The 19,268-nt window shown below is 47.2% G+C and overlaps 1 protein-coding gene across 1 annotated transcript in view; it reads left to right on the top strand.

Moving 5' to 3' along the window:
• THSD7A (thrombospondin type 1 domain containing 7A) overlaps positions 1 to 19,268 on the top strand; it is a 367,288-nt gene that overhangs the window by 269,013 nt on the left and 79,007 nt on the right. The window contains exons 4-6 of the mRNA XM_083186796.1: positions 3,640 to 4,471; positions 10,159 to 10,404; positions 11,647 to 11,828. Of these exons, the coding sequence (XP_083042922.1) occupies positions 3,640 to 4,471; positions 10,159 to 10,404; positions 11,647 to 11,828 (1,260 nt within the window). The remainder of the gene's footprint in view (positions 1 to 3,639; positions 4,472 to 10,158; positions 10,405 to 11,646; positions 11,829 to 19,268) is intronic.

Here is a 19,268-nt window from a genome sequence, read left to right as displayed (position 1 = left end):
AATCTGCACCATCTTTCTGCGTCCCAACATTTTCCCATTAAAAGTCAATAAATATTCTTTGCTGGCTTTGATGGCTCCCAGATCTATCTGCCTGAGACGGGGGACTACGGTCACCTCATTATTATGCGTCCACCGCAACCGCAATGATGCCTGTTCAGTCTGTCTACAGTCCCGGAGCCCTGACATTATGATACAGACCAACCGCAATCACGGCATTTTTTGTTTGTTAGTTTTTTAATCTTGTACAATTTCTCCCCACAGCTGTTTTTTAGACTAATTTCCATATATCTCTATGTTCCTAATTTGACAACGGTCTGGAATGTCTACATTCAGATTCATCAATTTAATTGAATTGCCTTCACTCAGCATTTGGAAATGCAATTATATTAGTGGCGCCTTTTCTTTCATTACTCCGGGACACACGAGGATTCCGTTTTTGCTGATGAGTTTTATAGCCAGAAATCTGCTTTATGCACAAATACATAATAGTAATTATACAGACCCAGCTCAGGCCGCGGTGCAGCCTGGAAATCAGTTACGGTTCTTCTGTACAGAGAAACGGCCCATTTTCTGGGAGATGTGGAACCCGCGTCTTTGCCGTTTGCCTGCTTGGAGTGCGGATAATGCAGCTGTGATTTTGTTATGTGTGAGAGGTCGATGAGAGATAAACCGAGGTATAATCTTGCTGAAATAGAAAGCGAATTGCATTTGTATTTCCCATCCCGTATATTTATTTTGAAGGTGTGCTGAGCATCTTTGAAGCTGTGATTACAAAGTAATCAGCGCAGAGCAGCAAACGCCTTGTTACGGGCTTAATCTTCCTTTCCCAGCTGGCTACACGGAATGTATTACAGGCAGACTGTAGGTTAGTGTTCTGTAATTAGCAGCACCCGGCCTAAAATACGGCATGCTATATTATGTCTAGGCTGCTCACTACCAAACCTTCAAGCATTTCAATTGCTCCAATCGGGACCTCAAGCTGCAAAAAAAGGCAACTCAACCTTGGCGAAGAGGGGCGTGGCTTCATGGGATGTCACGCCCGCAAGCCACGCCTCCCGTTTGCAATCATTGTGAGGGTAAGCCCAATGCTTTGAGCTTTTTGCAAAACTCCATTTAAGGCCTAACTGAGCAGTCAAACTTTCTGGTATAAGGCGTCCTTTATCTTATTGGGACACACCTCTACATATAATTTAAACCGGTTTAACACTAAGAAATAACCACACGGACGGCAATTGCTAGATTTATTGCTTGGTGACCTGGTTTAAATTAACCGTGGAGGATGGCAAAGTAGAGTCGCTACCAAAAGCCAGCACTAGTCAACTAGATCTTAGTTCAAAATACAAAGGAGGGGGCTCACCACGACCTCCTAACTGCATAACCTGTATTGTGCGAGACCCACCACCGTTTACCCGGCAAAGCAATGGATGCTCCCGCACGGGAAACGCCCTTTGTCCACACGCAGGAGGACACACCCACCGTCCTTCCAAAAGGGGATGCCCCACAATGACCACTTATGCAGGGCTTTGTCCGCTGGCTGGTAGCGACTTCCCGCCCAACTGGCTTTCATTAGCTGACTATAAAGAATCCAATATCAAATCGACTTGGAGAAGCCCAAAGGATAAACAAAACAATTCGAGTGGGTGGGAGGGGCTTCCAAAATACCACCTGACCTGGACTGCGATTGTGTACAGATTGCAGTACACATGCGCAAGGCCGTCCTGCAGTAAAATCCTGCTACTTTATTTGATCACTGGCCATACGCAAGTTGATTAACAGATAGCCGGTGTTTTGGGTGGTAACCAGATGTTGTCTAGGAGTGTCAGGGAAAACATAGGCGTGCCCAGGCATTTAAGGGGAGGGTGTGTGACATCAGCTCCGGACCCGATCCATCTGCTTATATCGCCGTTGCCGAGTAAGCCCTGGGCTACGCACACACTACACACACTGGGAAAATCATTCTACGGTGAGCGGCTTGTGCATGGATTTGAAGCTATTTTTCTATTCATCTCATTTTCGCAAGCCGCAAGGCGGGGCAGTGGCTACCTGACTGCAGGATGCTGCAAATTAGCAGCCCAACAATCAGGTCTGAATTACCCTAATGCTCAGAATGCGGCAGTTAAAAGCCATTACGGTTTGGAAATCTCATATGTTTTTGCTAGCACCTCTAAACCAGCAAGATTTCCGGCGCTGGATATTCCGTAGCGCCCCATCATGCATCATGTTTTATAATCCGCTACCACATTTCTGCATTGTGACTAGTACAATTATAAGCGTTATTCATATCTCATTCTGTAAATGATATGTTGCATACAGCGTATTTAGTGGAAATGTAGAGTGTAGGGTTTGTAGCAGCCCTCTGTATTTAGATTGAGTCAGCGTGATATACGGATAAACGGTGGTTTCTGTGCTTACGGAGCGGAAGGGAATTTGCTTCTGGGGAGCGGTGTATTAGCCGTAATTATTAGGGTTATTATAGGTGTATTTTCTCGCACGTACAACATGCTGGGAGTTGTGAAGTTTACTTTTATATAATAGGTGTTTTGGGTCATTCACAGTGAATAGCAGATTGGCGGAGGCGATACATATAAAGTACAGGTTATACAAGATATTTGCTGAATATGTATTAACTATTGAGGGTTAGGGGTTGTTTTTTCTGCAAACCTGAAGGCTGGTACCTTTGCCAAGCAATAGAAATACTCGCTTACACAGTAGGCAGGGCCAGAGGTGTCACTAGGGGGGTGCAGGGGGTGTGGGTCACACTGGGTTGTCACCCTTCCAAGGCTTATTGTTTATTCATAGTTATCTAGGCACACATCAGCAGATGACTCAAGATATAAACACCCAGTTACTTAACCAGTGGTATAGGTTTATTGATAGCAGGTACAGCTGTACTCACTGTTACATGCACACTGGTGATGGTGCGGTGCTTGAGCATAGCGGGGGTATCATACAGTTCACCAGCCAGTGAATGTATACAGCTTGCTGTTAGCGGAGCCGAAACACTGGAAAACATTGTGGATTGTGGGTAACTGCAGGCTTCTCTGGAGTAGGAGACTTCTGGCACTTGCTCAGTAGATTTCTCATCGGCCATTTTGGGATAGGACATGAAGCCTTCCTGGAGCATAGGAAGACTGGAGTCTGTGCAGTAACACATACACTCTGGACACTAACAATTTATGGTCACATAAAGTACAGTTGCATTCCCCTTCTGGGCATGTCATACCTGGGAGGACAGCGTTTACCTGCTCGCTGGACTCCAAACACTTGCAGTCCAGCGAGCAGACCTGAATCAGGCACTTAATATGTTTGTGCTAGAATATATGTCCATATTAAAACCTTTGCCTAGGTAGTTAATATGATGATTCTGATAAGTCTGATTGAAGCACTCGCCGTTTAGTACAGTTCCATTTATTTTTACCTGCTCGCTCAGCAGTGGAAATATGCAGCCCAGCAAGCAGCCCTGAATCAGGACCATTGTTGTTAATACATTTTTATATTTTGTCAGACCAGATGAGTCCAGTATATATTTATATTGGTTGTATCTATAGGTATTATATTTATTATAGTATGTTATATATAATTACATGCTGTGCATTATATGTATAGTTTCCTATTACTAAATATATTTATTCTTTTCAGGTCCTTGGGGCAGGTGTATGGGTGATGAATGTGGACCCGGTGGTATACAGACGAGGGCGGTTTGGTGCGCCCATATCGAGGGTTGGACCACCCTCCCCACGAACTGCAAACAGACCGACAGACCTGAGAACCAGCAGCACTGTTTCCGGGTTTGTGACTGGCATAAAGAGCTCTATGACTGGCAGTTGGGCAGCTGGAACCAGTGTACGCCGGTCACCTCTAGGGTATCAGAAAGGCCAACGGAGTGCACAAAGGGCGAGGAAGGGGTCCAGTCCAGAGAGGTCGTCTGTCTACAGAAAGCCACGGAGGCGGAAGCAGACGACAGCATATGTGAATACTTTGAGCCCAAACCCCGGCTAGAACAAGGATGTCTCATTCCCTGTCCTCAGGATTGTATCGTGTCCGAATTTTCTCCTTGGTCGGAGTGCTCCAAGTCCTGCGGCAATGGATTACAACACCGGACGCGGCATGTGGTGGCCATGGCCCAGTTTGGAGGGTCGGCCTGCCCCAACTTGACGGAGTTTCAGGTCTGTCAGGCGTCCCCATGCCAAGGAGAAGAAAATATGTACAGCCTAAACGTGGGGCCCTGGAGCTTCTGCTCCTTACCGCTATCTAGGCACGTGAGGCAGACCGGGAAGAGGGGGAAAAATAGGGAACGGGCAAAAGAGCGGGAAAAGACCGTGAAGGACCCTGAGGCCCGGGAACTAATTAAGAAGAAGAGGACCCGCAATAGGAAAAATCGCCAGGAGAACAGATACTGGGATATACAAATTGGGTATCAGACGCGGCTGGTCACTTGTATGCACAAAAATGGAAAGACAGCAGCACTCAGGTAATGTGTTATCTTTGCAATGATGTACAATGCAAAACCTACATAGTGTTATACATCTCGGGGGCGTGCCATTTAGGGGGGGGTCTGCGTTGCAGTGGAGGTGTGCCTAATGCTCATCAAACGGTAGAGCGCCCCTTAGTCTCCTCCCCAACACATATTCATTCCTGCATACACAATAAGAATAGAAGGCAGGACAGAGCGGAGGGGAAGGCGGAGCATTGGTAAGTGGGACAGGGTGGAGCAGGGGGCAGGCACTGAGGTGACCCGTCCTTTTTTTAGTATATAGGGGAAATTTACTGAGATGGAAGTTGTATTTCAGTTGGGATATTGCTATGGGCAACCAATCAGATACGATCTATTATCTTCTAGAAGGTGCTAAATAAATAAGAAGTAGATTCTGCCCATGTAAAATTAGAACTTCCAATTTAGTAAATTGACCCCTGTGTATATATAATACCCTCAATAATTTGGTACATCTACCTTTTTAAATTGATAACATTGGAACTTCCCAGTTAAATTACTTCTCATATATGCGTTAGGACACACAGCACTTATACAGTAAGTATTTGCATAACACCATTTTAGAAATACATCATTGAAACAGGTCTATTATCCATTAGTACTATACAGCCATTTGATGGCTACTTAAGCAAAGACTTTCTAATGCCATTTCGGGATTTATCCACCATTATGCTGAAAATGGAAAATTGTTCATGTTTGGGCTCAATTAGCTGAACGCTAAAATTAAAGGACTAATTTACCTAATAGGTCCCATATCACATATAATTAACCAACAATTAGTAATTGGTTAGGCTTATCATGGTAGATTAACAGTACTGAGGGAACTGTAGTATGTGTATATGCATCTTAATTGTAGTCGTTTATTCTTAATCAGGTTTTTATACGGTGAAGCAATAACGCAGTAATAATATGTATGAGTGTGAATCTTCCATCACTGAGGGACAAGTGCGTAAATTTAGGTGTGTGAAACTCGTGGCCCTCCAGATGTTGTGGAACTACACATCCCAACATGCCCTGCAACGTATTTTGTATTATGGAGCACTAATATTGTGTCTGAGCAAGTTTGACGTCCCTGGTGTAGATTACAGTTTTGGTATTTCCATGCGCTTACATGAAAACATTAGTAATTAGTTTTTATGTTTGCTATGAACGGCGCAGCGGACACTTTGTGGCGCCTTATAAATAAAACGAACTACTACTACTACTCTACTACTACTACCTACTACTACTACTCTTTGTCATAGATATTTGGTACACTTATACATTTGTTGCTTTGGTGTATATTTTGGGGATACGTGTCCAAATTTTATTTTCAGTAAGTATTTTCATATCTTTTTAAGGGCCAGATGTATCAATCTTCAAAAAGTGATAAAGTGGAGAGGCAGCCAATCAGCTCCTAAATGTCATGTTACAGGCTGGGTTGAAAAAATGGCAGGTAGGAGCTGATTGTTTATCACTCTACACTGTATTACTTTTTGAAGCTAGATACATCAGAACAGTCGATGTGAGCATGTCCAAACCATGGCCCTCCGGCTGTTGTGCAACTACAAGTCCCATCATGCCTTGCCACGGTTTTGCTATTAGGGAATACTAAAACTATGGCAAGGCATGCTGGGATGTGTAGTTTCACAACAGCTAACGCGGCCACAGTTTGGCCATGCCTGCTTTAGAATAACCACTACAGTCATATATATATATATTTTATCTGTGACTGGTGATGTTGGGAAGGATGTAAGAGATGCATACTGATGGAATAAGCTAATTCCATCCGTACTGAAACCCCTTATAGATTGTAAAATATTGAAAAGCATCTCATATATCTGGGAGAGTATGTCTAGATCCAGTACATTACCCTGGTCATATGTCTGCCAAGTCGGTGGGCTCTGTAGTATATTACATCTGCCATATTATTAATATGTTTTGTTATATGCATCAAGCCTTTTAATTGCCCCACACAGGACATAATATAGATTGCACTCTAGGTTTACTTCTGGATTGTTCAGGTTTTCTTCACTAAAGATAAGGAGCCTCTTGGTCTAGAACCCTTACAGTTCAAACTCTTCTCCTTACTATGGGCCTTATTCTGGTTCACTCTCAGAGGCGAATTCCTTCTCAAATGCTCAAATGGACAAAACCATGTGCACTGCAGGTGGGGCAGATGTAACATTGCTCAATGTGGCTTGGAGCTTTATTGGATGCTAAAAAAAAAATGACTGAGGTTATTCGACCCAGATCATAGTAGCATGCAAAGGTTTGGTATGATATCCCAGAGGCCGGGATCTTGGCGGTCACAATCCCAACTCTGAACTCCCAATGCTGACAATGCAGATACAGTAGCTTCCAGCTAAGTATTTTACCCTTAACCGTCCCCTCCCACAGCTTAGCCCTAACTGTCCCCTCCCACAGCTTAGCCCTAACTGTCCCCTCCCACAGCTTAGCCCTAACCGTCCCCTCCCACAGCTTAGCCCTAACTGTCTCCCCCCACAGCTTAGCTTTAACCGTCCCCTCCCACAGCTTAGCCCTAACTGTCCCCTCCCACAGCTTAGCCCTAACCGTCCCCTCCCACAGCTTAGCCCTAACTGTCCCCTCCCACAGCTCAACTCTGACTGTCCTCTCTCACAGCCTAACCCTAACCATGCCTTCCTGCAGCCTATCACTAACCTCTTCCCCAACCTAACCCTAACTTCCCCCACAGCCTAACCCTAACCGTGCCCTCCTGCTTCCTACCAATAAACCTCTTCCCCATTCAAAGCCTAACCTCCGCCACCCCCACCCCCTAACCCTAACCGTACCCTCTTGCAGTCTACAACTAACCGCTTTCCCAGCCTAACCCGAACCCTCATACTCACCTTGGGGAACCATTGGCATTCTCAGCATCAGGATTCCTTGGGATTTTGGGCCTGATTCAGGTTGGATTGTTAGGCAGTGTACATTCCTTGCCGAGCAAGCACCTTACCGCCGTCCACGCTGAACAACCACCCCTCCCCCGGCGCTTGAATCCTTTTATTAGAATGCAAGGGGATGTGTTTGCTAACATATGAGAAATGTGTTTGCTAACATTGCATGAGAAAACGTATTCACTTTGAGAGGGTGGGGGGTGTCAGTTCTGGGCAATAAGGGGTTAAACACATTCCTGGAGCTGTACACGGCAGGATATTTTAAGTTGTCGCAACTGAAGAATTCATGGAGTTTGAATCATTTTTGTAAAAATCGGATTACGATTATGGATTGTTTCGTGAATATTCTTTCTGTACTAATCACAGTTGGCAGAGTAAAGTGGCACACGTCCCCCCAGGCTCCGTGACAGAGGCACAGGAACATGCAGCTAACAAAAATATTTACTATGGTTAATGGGTTTTAAAAAAAAAAAAGTTCTTAAAAATTAACTTCTCTCTATTATAATATTCATTGTGAACTCTGTTTGCTAAATTTAATGTCTAATTTCTCCTGTAACCTGAATTATTGAATGATATAGTTTGTATTGGCTTAGTAAGGTAAGAACATTAGTGTAATAATGTAGAACGCACACATAGGAAATTAGGAACTCATCTTTATGTGATATATTATAAATAATAAAATACTAGATAAAAGTTTGCCAAAATGACGGCTTAGTCCCTATCGGCTCCTACCTCCAATCTCTGTCTACCACAGCTCCCTCGCTTCATGTCCAGGAAGTTTGAAACAGATCATTTTGCTTTCACTTTCTGTTAAGTAGTAATTTGGTCCATTGAGTGGCCTCTAGTGGTCACTGGCGGTACTTCACCTCAGAGAGGAGGAGTATTTAGCCTTTATACTGTGTATACATCAGGGGTGTCCAAACTTTTTGTGATGAGGGCCAGATTTGGTGAAGTGTAAATGTGTGGGGGCCGACCATTCAGCCTGACATTCTTTGAATCATTAATCACATCAGAATAGTCCCCCACTCTGCCCCCATTCACTCTATGTCCTGCAGCCTGCCCCTCCTTCACTGTATGTCCCACATTCACTGTATGTTCCCCACTCTGCACCCATTCACTCTGTCCCCCAGCCTGCCCCTTTTCTCTTAATGTCCATCAGTGCCTCCATTCATTGTATGTCCCAAACCCTGACCCTCCTTCCCCGTATGACTCCCATTCACTATGTACCCCACTCTGCCCCCATTCACTGTATGTCCCCCAGCCTGCCCCTGCTCCCCCTTCTCTGAATGGCCATCACTGCCTCCATTCACTGTATGTCCCCCAGCCTGACCCTCCTTCACTGTATGTCCCCCACTCTGCCCCTCCCTTCTCTGTATGTTTCCCAGCCCCTTGTGTGAGCCAGAGGATGGAGAGGCAAAGCAGGAACTGCAAGGACAGGAGATGCTTGGGCTCCCGCTGCTGCCCTCCTCCGCTCTGCATGTTACGGGAGAAAGCTTCCCCCTTGCTGCCCCCCTCCCCAAACACTGCTGTCACTGTGATTGTGGAGTAGTAGTGATATACGATTGCAGCAGCAGGGGTAGGACACCAAACACATCTGACTGTGGCGGCCGGCACCTCCTCACTGCAGCAGACAGCAAGGTAAAGGTGCACTCGCCGGGGCCCTGTGCTGTGCTTCCCACATCTGATGCTCTGCCCGCTTCCAGCTAGAGGCTGCGAGCCGCTTGAAATGACAGCACGGGCTGCAATTGGCCCCCGGGCCTGACTTTGGACATGCCTGGTATACATAATATATGTAGATATATTATACAGGTGAGGTGAACTGGGGATTAGAACAAGCATTGTGCATTGCAGGACATTTAATTTATACTCTCATGATCTTAATAGAAAGATGGATAAAATTCATTTGGGATTGGATAAAAACCGGAGCGGTCCAGACCCTGGAACATCAGACCAGACCGGCTCCCTGCAGCAACCTCTGCCATTCTGAAACTTGTAGCGTTTCTCCATGTCCGGCTGGTGTCCCGTCTGGGTCGATGTCTGTGACATCTGTCACCGGTGAGCTGGGGAAGGAGAAATGAAGAAATTACAGCCTTCCCATATGGTCGGGTACCTGGGGATTAGGTAATAATTGGAGTGGTCCAGACCGTACGGGAGAATGGCAGAGTTTGCTGCAGGGAGCCGTTCCGGCGTGATGAGGTCTGGATCATTCTGGTTCTTTACTGTAAAGGTATTACAGCTTTACCTAGGGAGATGGTGATGGGCAATTCACTACATGAAAATATACTGATTGCATTTCTTCGTGCCAGTAGACGGATCGACAATATCTAGATCAACAATCACGTAGTTGACCACTAATGGTCAAATGCATCTATTTAGATGCCTAAAAATGGTTGGCAGTGTCTAGCTCGATAGATCTAGAAGATCGATACAAGCTAAAGGTCGTCAGAAACGTGATCGACAGTGACAAGGTCAACACAAGTTTTTCATGATTTTTTTTTTGTTTTAACCGACTTGTTCATACTTTCCCATCCCAGTGGACATAGAAGGAGAATAAAATGGTGTGCAGAGCACAGCGAGGCACCGTGCCCGAAGTGCGAGGGGACACGGTACACTTATACAATTGTTCAGTTAAGAAAATGCTGATTTTGCCTGGTTTATGTGTGTTCCAATGACCTACAGTCGCTATTTAACTTTGCGACTTACTGATTAGGGAGTAGTTTAATGTCCTTTCTCGTGGCTTAGACCAACCGTCCTCTATGTCATCCGCAGCTTCTGTCAGCAGGAGAAGTTGCCGATCACTTTCCAGTCGTGTGTGGTTGACAAAGAGTGTGATGTATCAGAGTGGTCGGAATGGAGCTCTTGTTCCATGTCGTGTGAATCGGCGGCGCCGAGTGGTCATCGCAACAGGAAGAGGACTATTAAGCAGTTTCCGATAGGCAAAGCGAACGAATGCGAAGAGCTGGAAGAAAGAGAAGTGTGCACTCCACCAGCGGATGGGCCTAACGCCTGTACAAAGTAAGTGTGCAATGGAAGCCATTGCACAATCTATGTAGTATAATGTTACTGTATGCTGGTTACTGAGTTTTAGTCTACTAGGGCATACCTCCCAACATGACCCATTCCAGGAGGGACACAATGCTCTGTTTCTGGACTTCCCTCTTAATTTATGGTTGCCATCACCTGTTTTGAACAGGTTAATTGAAAAGAAAGGTGTTTCAGCACAGGTGATGGAAATCATTACATAAGAGGAGAGTCCAGCAATAGGGCATTGGGACCCTCCTGAAGAGGGTCATGTTGGGAGGTATGTACTAGGTTGCGACACATAAATATCCTATTTACTCACTAGAATTCTCTGCTCGTCCACCAATCTGAGCCTCCTGCAAAGAGAAACGTAAAGGGGCCATTAAAGTCACTAGCGAAAACACTTGGGTTGCGTAGTCCTTTAATCCTCATGTCTGCTAATTGAGATTATTCCTTAGCATTTAGAATTCAAATGGAGGTAGAAGACTTAGCTAATTCTCACTTTAATAGCTAATCTTGCTGAGAGTCTGGATAGAGTGTGGCTTGATGACCTCATCCCAGCATTGAGGAAGTGACATCACTAAACCCTACCATCTACAGGCTCTACACTACACAACTATTCAATAGCGTATAAATGGGTCAGAGAGCATATAAAAAGCCATAATTTTCCAATACTGGCACGTACAGTCCTAGGAAGACACTTATTTAAAAAAGTGGGGTCCACCTCCATCCTAATTATCAAATTATGTGCAGGTTTATGCAATATATTGTTTCATTGAAATCATTATGCAGGGTTCCACAATTTACTGGATTGTCTGGATACTCTCAAAGGTATATCTGCATGAAAGTGTCAGTTGATAACTTAGAAACACTCTGTTGTTGCTATTTCACAGGCAGTTTGCAAATAAATCACCTTCCTTTACAACATCTGTAACCATGGTGACAAATTACACTGCACTCAGCACTTATGGATACAGTTGTTGCATTAAAGATTTTGTTGCTCACAAAAGTTCTGCTATACGGTTCCATGAAGTTTCTCAGTCTTAAGCAGCTGTTTTCAGGAAAAGTAGTATTTCAAGTATAAGAAGGCAGGAATACTTCCAGATAACTGTAGATTCCAGCATAACATGCTTGGTTAGGCAAAATAATGGTGTGCTTTTTTTCAGTAAGGTAAGCCCTTAAATGTTTTCTTGCATACGTTAAGTGTTTTACTATCTGTTACTATCTTGGACCTAGGTATGCCTGGAGAGCCACAGAATGGACAGAGTGCCGCATTGACCCCCTACTCAGTCAGCAGGATAAGAGGAGGGGCAATCAGACAGCATTATGCGGTGGAGGAATTCAGACGCGGGAAATCTACTGCGTACAAGCGAATGAAAATCTTCTCTCATACCTCAACACAGTAAAAGATAAAGACGGTACGTGGGGTGTTTACACAGCCAGATTAAGGGAAGGACACAGATCATACTGGTCCCCTGGCTGGAGGGCACTGACATCACTAGCTATCCCTCTTATGCAGCAGCAGAATGTGGCAGTCAGGAAGATCAAATTCATTTATGTCCCCCACCTTTCTGATGCCCTTGACGTGTAATTGGTGGATGTCTTAGTTACATTGTGACACGTTTTCATAGTATAGCATTGTAATAAATCCTTATTTGATAGTTATCCGAGACTACATATCATATTGTGCAAATCAGTTATTTCACATTTAAAACTTGATAGTGCTGAGAAAAGGCTTGACCTTATCTGGTGGGTCCCTAACATTACTAAGGTGTAGGTCCAGAGCACGGGACCCCCCCCCCCCCCCCAAGCCAGTGCAAGCCAACCACTCCAAAACATCACACTTGTGAGTAGTTTAAGTGTTACATTAGTAAGAAGCAGCAGCTATGTATTAAAGAGTGTTCATAGGGGAAAGGTAATAGGGTGTTAAAAAGATTTCCATTGGTTAAAAAAACTATTTGGGTTCTAAATAAGTGCTAGAATAACTGTTACAATATGATGTTCCTGAGGCATCTCCATATGTCTCATATTTGCAAGGACAGTCCCAAATGTTCACAAGTCCCTGGATTTAGGAGGGGGCCTCCACACCCTGCACCAATGTTAGCCCATCCCAACCCTGTTATTCCATTGATATCTTTGAGAATATCAAACTTATCTGCAGACAGGTCCCCTCGTGTCTCAGACGCACTTTTATACCATGCAGGGAAATGATCAGATTAGATTAAGTAGCCCATAACTTAGAATACCTTTACATTATATTAAACAAAACCCTTATCTTAAAATAATTTGAGACGACACTAAATAAATCACTCGTGCAAGAAATAATCACACTGACACCAAGAGTTAAGTTTAAAAAAGGTCAGAGGAATATTTATTGAGACCTTGAAAGCTAACTAAGAAATTTGGGTTTGAATTTGGATTTTTGAGTCCCTAACTCTTAAACTAAAGGTTGGAGGATGGCAAAGACTAAGCCGCTACCAACACGCCAGCCCAGTCAACTTGATATGCAAAACACTGCAGGAGGGGTTCACCACCGCCTCCTAATGACACAACCTGCATCGTGAGGGTCTCACCACCCCTTAACCTGGCTGAGCCCTTAGCGGACGGTCCCGCAGGGGAACGCCCCCTGTCCACCCGCACGGGAAGGACCACCCGCCGTCCTACGAAAGGGATGGTGCCCCACGATGACCGCTTGTGCCCCCCTTTGACCGCTGGCTGGTAGCGACTTCCCGCCATGCTGGCTGGAAAGCCACAAAATAAAAACTCTTTGCAGAAACGCTCCTGCAAAACCACCAAAATTGCTCACTGGGATAACCATCCCTCTAGTGAGCCCACTCGTAGGGAGGGAGGGAGGGCTTCAAAATGGAAAGAGAAAAGGTGAGGTCACATGATCATCTGTCCTACATATAACCTTTGCCTGGCTACTCCCACTAATCCCTGATAGGCTCCTGCCTAATGCCCAGCTTGTATCCAGGCAGAAACCAGACTAAGTTTTTTATCCTTGCTGAACTTTCCATGAACTTAAGTCAGGGCTCTTATATGGGTTCTGGCTTATGCAGCCTTCTCCCAATTTTAAGTAGCTCATAACTTAGAATACCTTTACATTATATTAAACAAAACCCTTATCTTAAAATAATTTGAGACGACACTAAATAAATCACTCGTGCAAGAAATAATCACACTGACACCAAGAGTTAAGTTTAAAAAAGGTCAGAGGAATATTTATTGAGACCTTGAAAGCTAACTAAGAAATTTGGGTTTGAATTTGGATTTTTGAGTCCCTAACTCTTAAACTAAAGGTTGGAGGATGGCAAAGACTAAGCCGCTACCAACACGCCAGCCCAGTCAACTTGATATGCAAAACACTGCAGGAGGGGTTCACCACCGCCTCCTAATGACACAACCTGCATCGTGAGGGTCTCACCACCCCTTAACCTGGCTGAGCCCTTAGAGGACGGTCCCGCAGGGGAACGCCCCCTGTCCACCCGCACGGGAAGGACCACCTGCCGTCCTACGAAAGGGATGGTGCCCCACGATGACCGCTTGTGCCCCCCTTTGACCGCTGGCTGGTAGCGACTTCCCGCCACCACAAGGTTAACTAACCGCAGCCGCCATCCCCAAAGAAAAACATAACCAAACCGGGACAAACCCATTTAACTATTTAGGCCCACAACCGGTAGATGTCCTCCAAAAACATGCAATTTCCCGCAGGGGAAAGATGCACCCCATCCTCTCTATAGTACCTCACGTTATCCAGCACCAATGCAGGATGTCTTACGACACTACCCCCCATAGCTCTAACAAAGACTCCTATGGCAAAGTTAACCTTTTTTCTCGCCTTCTCAATGGCTGAGGTTCGCACCGCACCCCGCCAATGGAACCGAGGGATAATTTCCGACCAAACTATCCTCACCCCGGGCCAATGAGCCCGTACAGCCACCAAATCGGACTTGATGCTTAGAATCAAGTCGATTCCTTTAACCATGCCCATATCATTGCCGCCCAGGTGGATGACCAACCATTGGGGGCGGCCCCAATTCCTCTCATGCCTGAAAAGTTCGTTCAAGAACTCACCCCAGCGCATGCCCCTCACACCTATCCACCTGACCGTTCTGTCTCCTAGATAATCATGTGACCTCCTGCCCATTGGGTGTCTCCCTGCCCAATAAATGAAAGAATGGCCAATGAGCCATATCTCCCCCGAGGATTCCATTGAAACTGAAAAAAGAAGAATCCTTACCGTCAGTAACTTATATATATATATATATCACAAAACTTTAAAATCAACCCATGTGAAGGAGAAAACTTAAAAAACCTCCCGTGGACCTTGGTTTGCCAATTGAATTAAGGCCCCCTCGGAGGAAAAAGTAAAAACAACCTTCACACCCACGATTCCTGAACGCTGTCGTTCAAAAACCGAGAGTAAACTGCGTTTTAGGGTTGGCGCAACAGGCGCAACTACAATTTATCTAATCTAACATAACCCTTATACGAATCAGACTTCCACCGGCCTAGCGCCTGGATCGCCCCTGGGGACAACCCAGCTGCCGCCGCCTGCGTGGCTGACCCAATCCGAAAGGAATGGGTACCATACTCTTGAGGCGGGAGCCCCAACACACTCAAACAACGCTTCAACACAGCCGCAAATTGAAATTTAGAAAGCGCGGCCTTATCATTATGCAATAAAAACTGCCCCCCAACCTCTACTGGTCGGATCCCCAAGTAAGCCCGCGCCAACTGAACTGGGCAAATCTCCACCTCGCTCTGTGCTTGCAGAATAACCCACTTACCTCTTCCAACCTGATCCGTCTTGGATCTAGTTATTCTGCAGCACACACTGTCGCTGCGCAGCTGAACGTCGCTGAAAAGCAACCCCGACTTACTATCCGTCCTGCTCTTGGCAACCAGCTCACTAACTCTGAAAGCCCCAAAAAATGCCAGCACAAAAGCGGTGCGAAAAAGCAGTATCTCGTACTCGGACTCCCCAACTTCTGACAGGACCCTCACTAATTCCTTTAATAAGGCCAAGTCAATAGGTCGCCTTACGTCTTTACCCACCGGGACCGCTTTAGCCCAACCTTTCATTGCCTTTCTTAGGACAAAAGACCGTGTGGGATCTTCCTGACCCCGTATCCGCGAGTGGAAAGCGATGCCCGCAAGGGCAGCAGCCATGGCCCATTTTGCTCTCCCTGCTTGGAAATGCTCCCAGGCAAAAACACATAATCTATCCTCCAAGGACTCACCTTCCTGACCATACCTGCTCAGAAAAACCTGCCAGTCCCTCCAAGCCGCGTCATAAGCCTTCTGCGTGGAAGGCGCCAAGGCATTTCTGGCCAATCCCACTATACCGGCTCGACAATCTGCCAGATATAAGGTGGGCAAGGTAAACCTACTTCCGCCGCTTCTGGCACCAACTCTCTAAACCTAACCCACTGGAAACGGGACAGAGCATCTGCTATCTTATTGTCGATGCCAGGAACGTGACAAGCCGAGAAGACCACATTAAAACGCAGGCATTGCAGGACCAGATGCCTAAGTAACCGCAAGGCCAAAGGGCATGAGGTCCTCTGATTGTTAATGGTGTGCACAACACCCATGTTGTCACATCGAAACACAACCTGCTTGTCCGCTAACTCCCGAGCCCACAACTCCAGGGCGACTACAATCGGGAACAATTCCAACAACAGCAAGTTCTTGGTAAAACCCCTGTCCACCCATGAGTCAGGCCACCCTTCCGCGCACCATTCCACACCGAAAAAAGCTCCAAAGCCCATACTGCCTGATGCGTCAGTGAAAAGCTGCAACGCACTGTTATAGCAAGGAGGAGCTGGCCACAACACCACCCTGTTAAATGACTCCAAAAAGGAAACCCAAGTCCTCAAATCCTCCTTGATCTCCTTGGACAAATACACCGAATGATGCTGCCTGGCGACTCCCGCAGTCGCCCTTTCCAACTTCCTGCTGAAAGCCCGACCCATGGGGATAACCCTACATGCAAAATTAAAACAACCCAACAAGGACTGGACTTGCTTCAACCTCACCTTCCTTTTAGACAGACAATCCTCTATAAGGCCTAACCATTTATGTACCTTATTACCTGGCAACCGACAACAACCCTCCTTTGTGTCAATCTCAATCCCAAGGTAACACAGACAATGCGTGGGTCCCTCGGTCTTCCCCTCTGCAATAGGGACCCCCAATCCCCCTAAAACCTGTTCCGTAGTTTCCAACAAATTCTTGCAGACCGCACTACCCTCAGGGCCCACGAAGAGGAAGTCATCCAGGTAGTGGGCAATACCCTGGCATCCCGAGGCTCTCTGAATGCACCAATGAAGAAAACAGCTAAACTTTTCAAAATACGCACAGGATATTGAGCAGCCCATAGGCAAGCACCTATCCACAAAGAACTCTCCCTTCAATTTAAAACCCAGAAACCGCAAAGAATCTGGGTGGACCGGAAGTAACCTGAACGCTGACTCAATATCCACTTTCGCCATCAATGCATTTCGCCCACACTCCTGAACCAAACTAAGGGCCTCCTCAAACAACTGGTACCTGACTTTGCAAAGCTCCTCAGGTATGGCATCGTTAACCGAGCCCCCGTGAGGGTGTGACAGATGTTGTATTAACCTAAATTTCCCGGGAGTGCTTTTGGGAACCACACCCACCGGGGAAATACACAAACCCTGCAAAGGGGGAACACTAAAAGGGCCACACATGCGCCCCAACCGAATTTCCGCCCCAACTTTCTCCCTAACAATGTGGGGGAAATCCCTAGCAGATTTTAAATTCCTAGATGCCACCACATGAACTGAACCCCTAATGGGCAACCGGAACCCCCAACTGAAACCCTCCCATAAAAAACGAGCCGCCACGGCATCAGGGTATCCCTTGAGCCACCTAACCAGTTCAGAAACCACTACCGGCGAATACGCCTTACTTGTGACTTCCGCCGGTTTCCCCGGCGTCAGTCGACTTCCCAGCTGGGGCTGCGGAGCAGTCCTTAGCTGCATGGTTGCCCCCGCACACTCTGCACGAGTGACGAAAACGACAGTTCGCCCCCCTGGCGCACTTGCCGTCATTAAAGGCAAAACATTTGCCCTTTCCTGCTGTCTTGGCGGCTGGGGATGCCGCCACCACCGTTTTCTTCGCTGCCACCTCCCCCTGGGGCTTGGTCTGCTGTGTCACCTCCAACCAGACCTCCACGTCCTTAAAGCCCATGGGTAACACTGCATTTCCGTCCTGTTTGCGACGAAACTTTTCGTCGTAGTCCCTCCAGGAGTAACCCTTTGTTTTTAAGTACATCTCATGTACCAAAAACAAATACTTCACAACATTTGGGTACTCGGCCGGCCTGGTCTCCGCATAGCAGGCTGCAAAAACCAGGAAACCCCTTAACCACTGATGGAAATTCCTAAAAGCGTTTTCCCCGATACCGTCCGCCTTTTTTGCCTTCTCAAAGGCCTGACGCATGTCCTCCGTAAGGGTGAACATGTCAACATACTTCCCTTTCTTAATCTTCTCCCTCATCCTCTTACGGAGACCCCTGGTCACTGCTGTATTGGCACAATGCACCATTTCAGTAAACAAAGGGGGATCCGTGGGAGGAGGCGCAGAACTCGCAACCTTATCCTTGTTTGTTGCCTTCGCCACATGACGCGCAATGAGCCTAGCCAGCTTACGCGGGCGACGCGGGGAATCCGACCCCACGCTGGTGCTATCACTATCTGAGGAATCACATGTTGAATAAGCAACTGTGCACTCACCAGCACCGGACGTCCCCGGAACTTCGTCGGCCGCAACGGCCAACCTGGAACCTGCTGCTGTTGACCCCGCAGTCGTCCTTGATTCCTCTCTGACTTCCCGACTTCTCCTTCTGGAAACCACCGATGATGCTAAAACACTCGTTTCCTGTGAACACACAACTGGGCGGGGGGAAGAAGACAACAAATTGCCCCCACCTCCCGTCTCCACCGACGCATCCGATGGCGGGGGAGGTGGAGCTGACACTGTGGCACTGGGTGGGGGTCCCCTTGGCATCGGGGGGACTCCCATCGGAGAAAAAACGCTTTGAGCCCCCACAGAATTGCTACCAACCTGGGGCAGGGTTCCCCCCTGTCCCCTTAATGTAGACCAGGGCCCCTGAGGACCAAAACACGGATCCCATCCATACCCAGCGGAGCTATGTGGGCTGTACCCCTGAACCCCCGTGGACCACAGGAGTGGTTGACTAGTGGGGACGCCCTGAAAACCCGCAGAGAATTGTGGCACCCCTGATGGGACCGCCTGATGCCTCCAAGGCGCTATTTGTGGCCATGCCCCATAACCCCCTCCCCCTAACAGAGACTGGAAATACGGGGACCCCGCAGGGGGCCACTGCCCGGGGAAACCCCCACCTGGAGAAAACTGCCCCAATGTCCCTGGGTGGGCACCCTGCCATGAAGGCGTGGACAAGCCCCCCCCCCCCCAAGATGCTACGGGTTGCCCCCCTAGGGGGGGACCCTGCAACTGTACTGACGTTGCTACTGTGCTCCTAGAGTATACTAACCCCAGACCCCCCGTGCCGATGGGCATGCCTGCCTGGAACAACACTGGGTTCCAGGACTGATTCACTTCTAATCCCCTCCCCACGGGGCCCAAGGTATTCGGCCCTGAACCTGGGGGTGGAAGGTTAAATCCCCCCAGGCCAGTGCTGCTTGCTGGCCTCTGCACAAAATTACTAGAGCCTGCAGAAGCTGCTGCTGCAGACTCCCTTGACACTGGTGCACTCAGCCCCTCCCCCCAACCACTGGGGGCATGAGGGACTCCCAGCACCATATCTCCCCTCTCCCTCCTTGCTCCTAACCCTCCCTCCACTA

The sequence above is a fragment of the Crinia signifera genome, chromosome 5 (assembly GCF_055691185.1).
Source record: "Crinia signifera chromosome 5, ASM5569118v1, whole genome shotgun sequence".
In the NCBI taxonomy this organism is placed as follows: domain Eukaryota; kingdom Metazoa; phylum Chordata; class Amphibia; order Anura; family Myobatrachidae; genus Crinia; species Crinia signifera.
The sequence above is the reverse complement of the archived record's forward strand: the minus strand, read 5'-3'. Positions and strand labels throughout refer to the sequence as shown.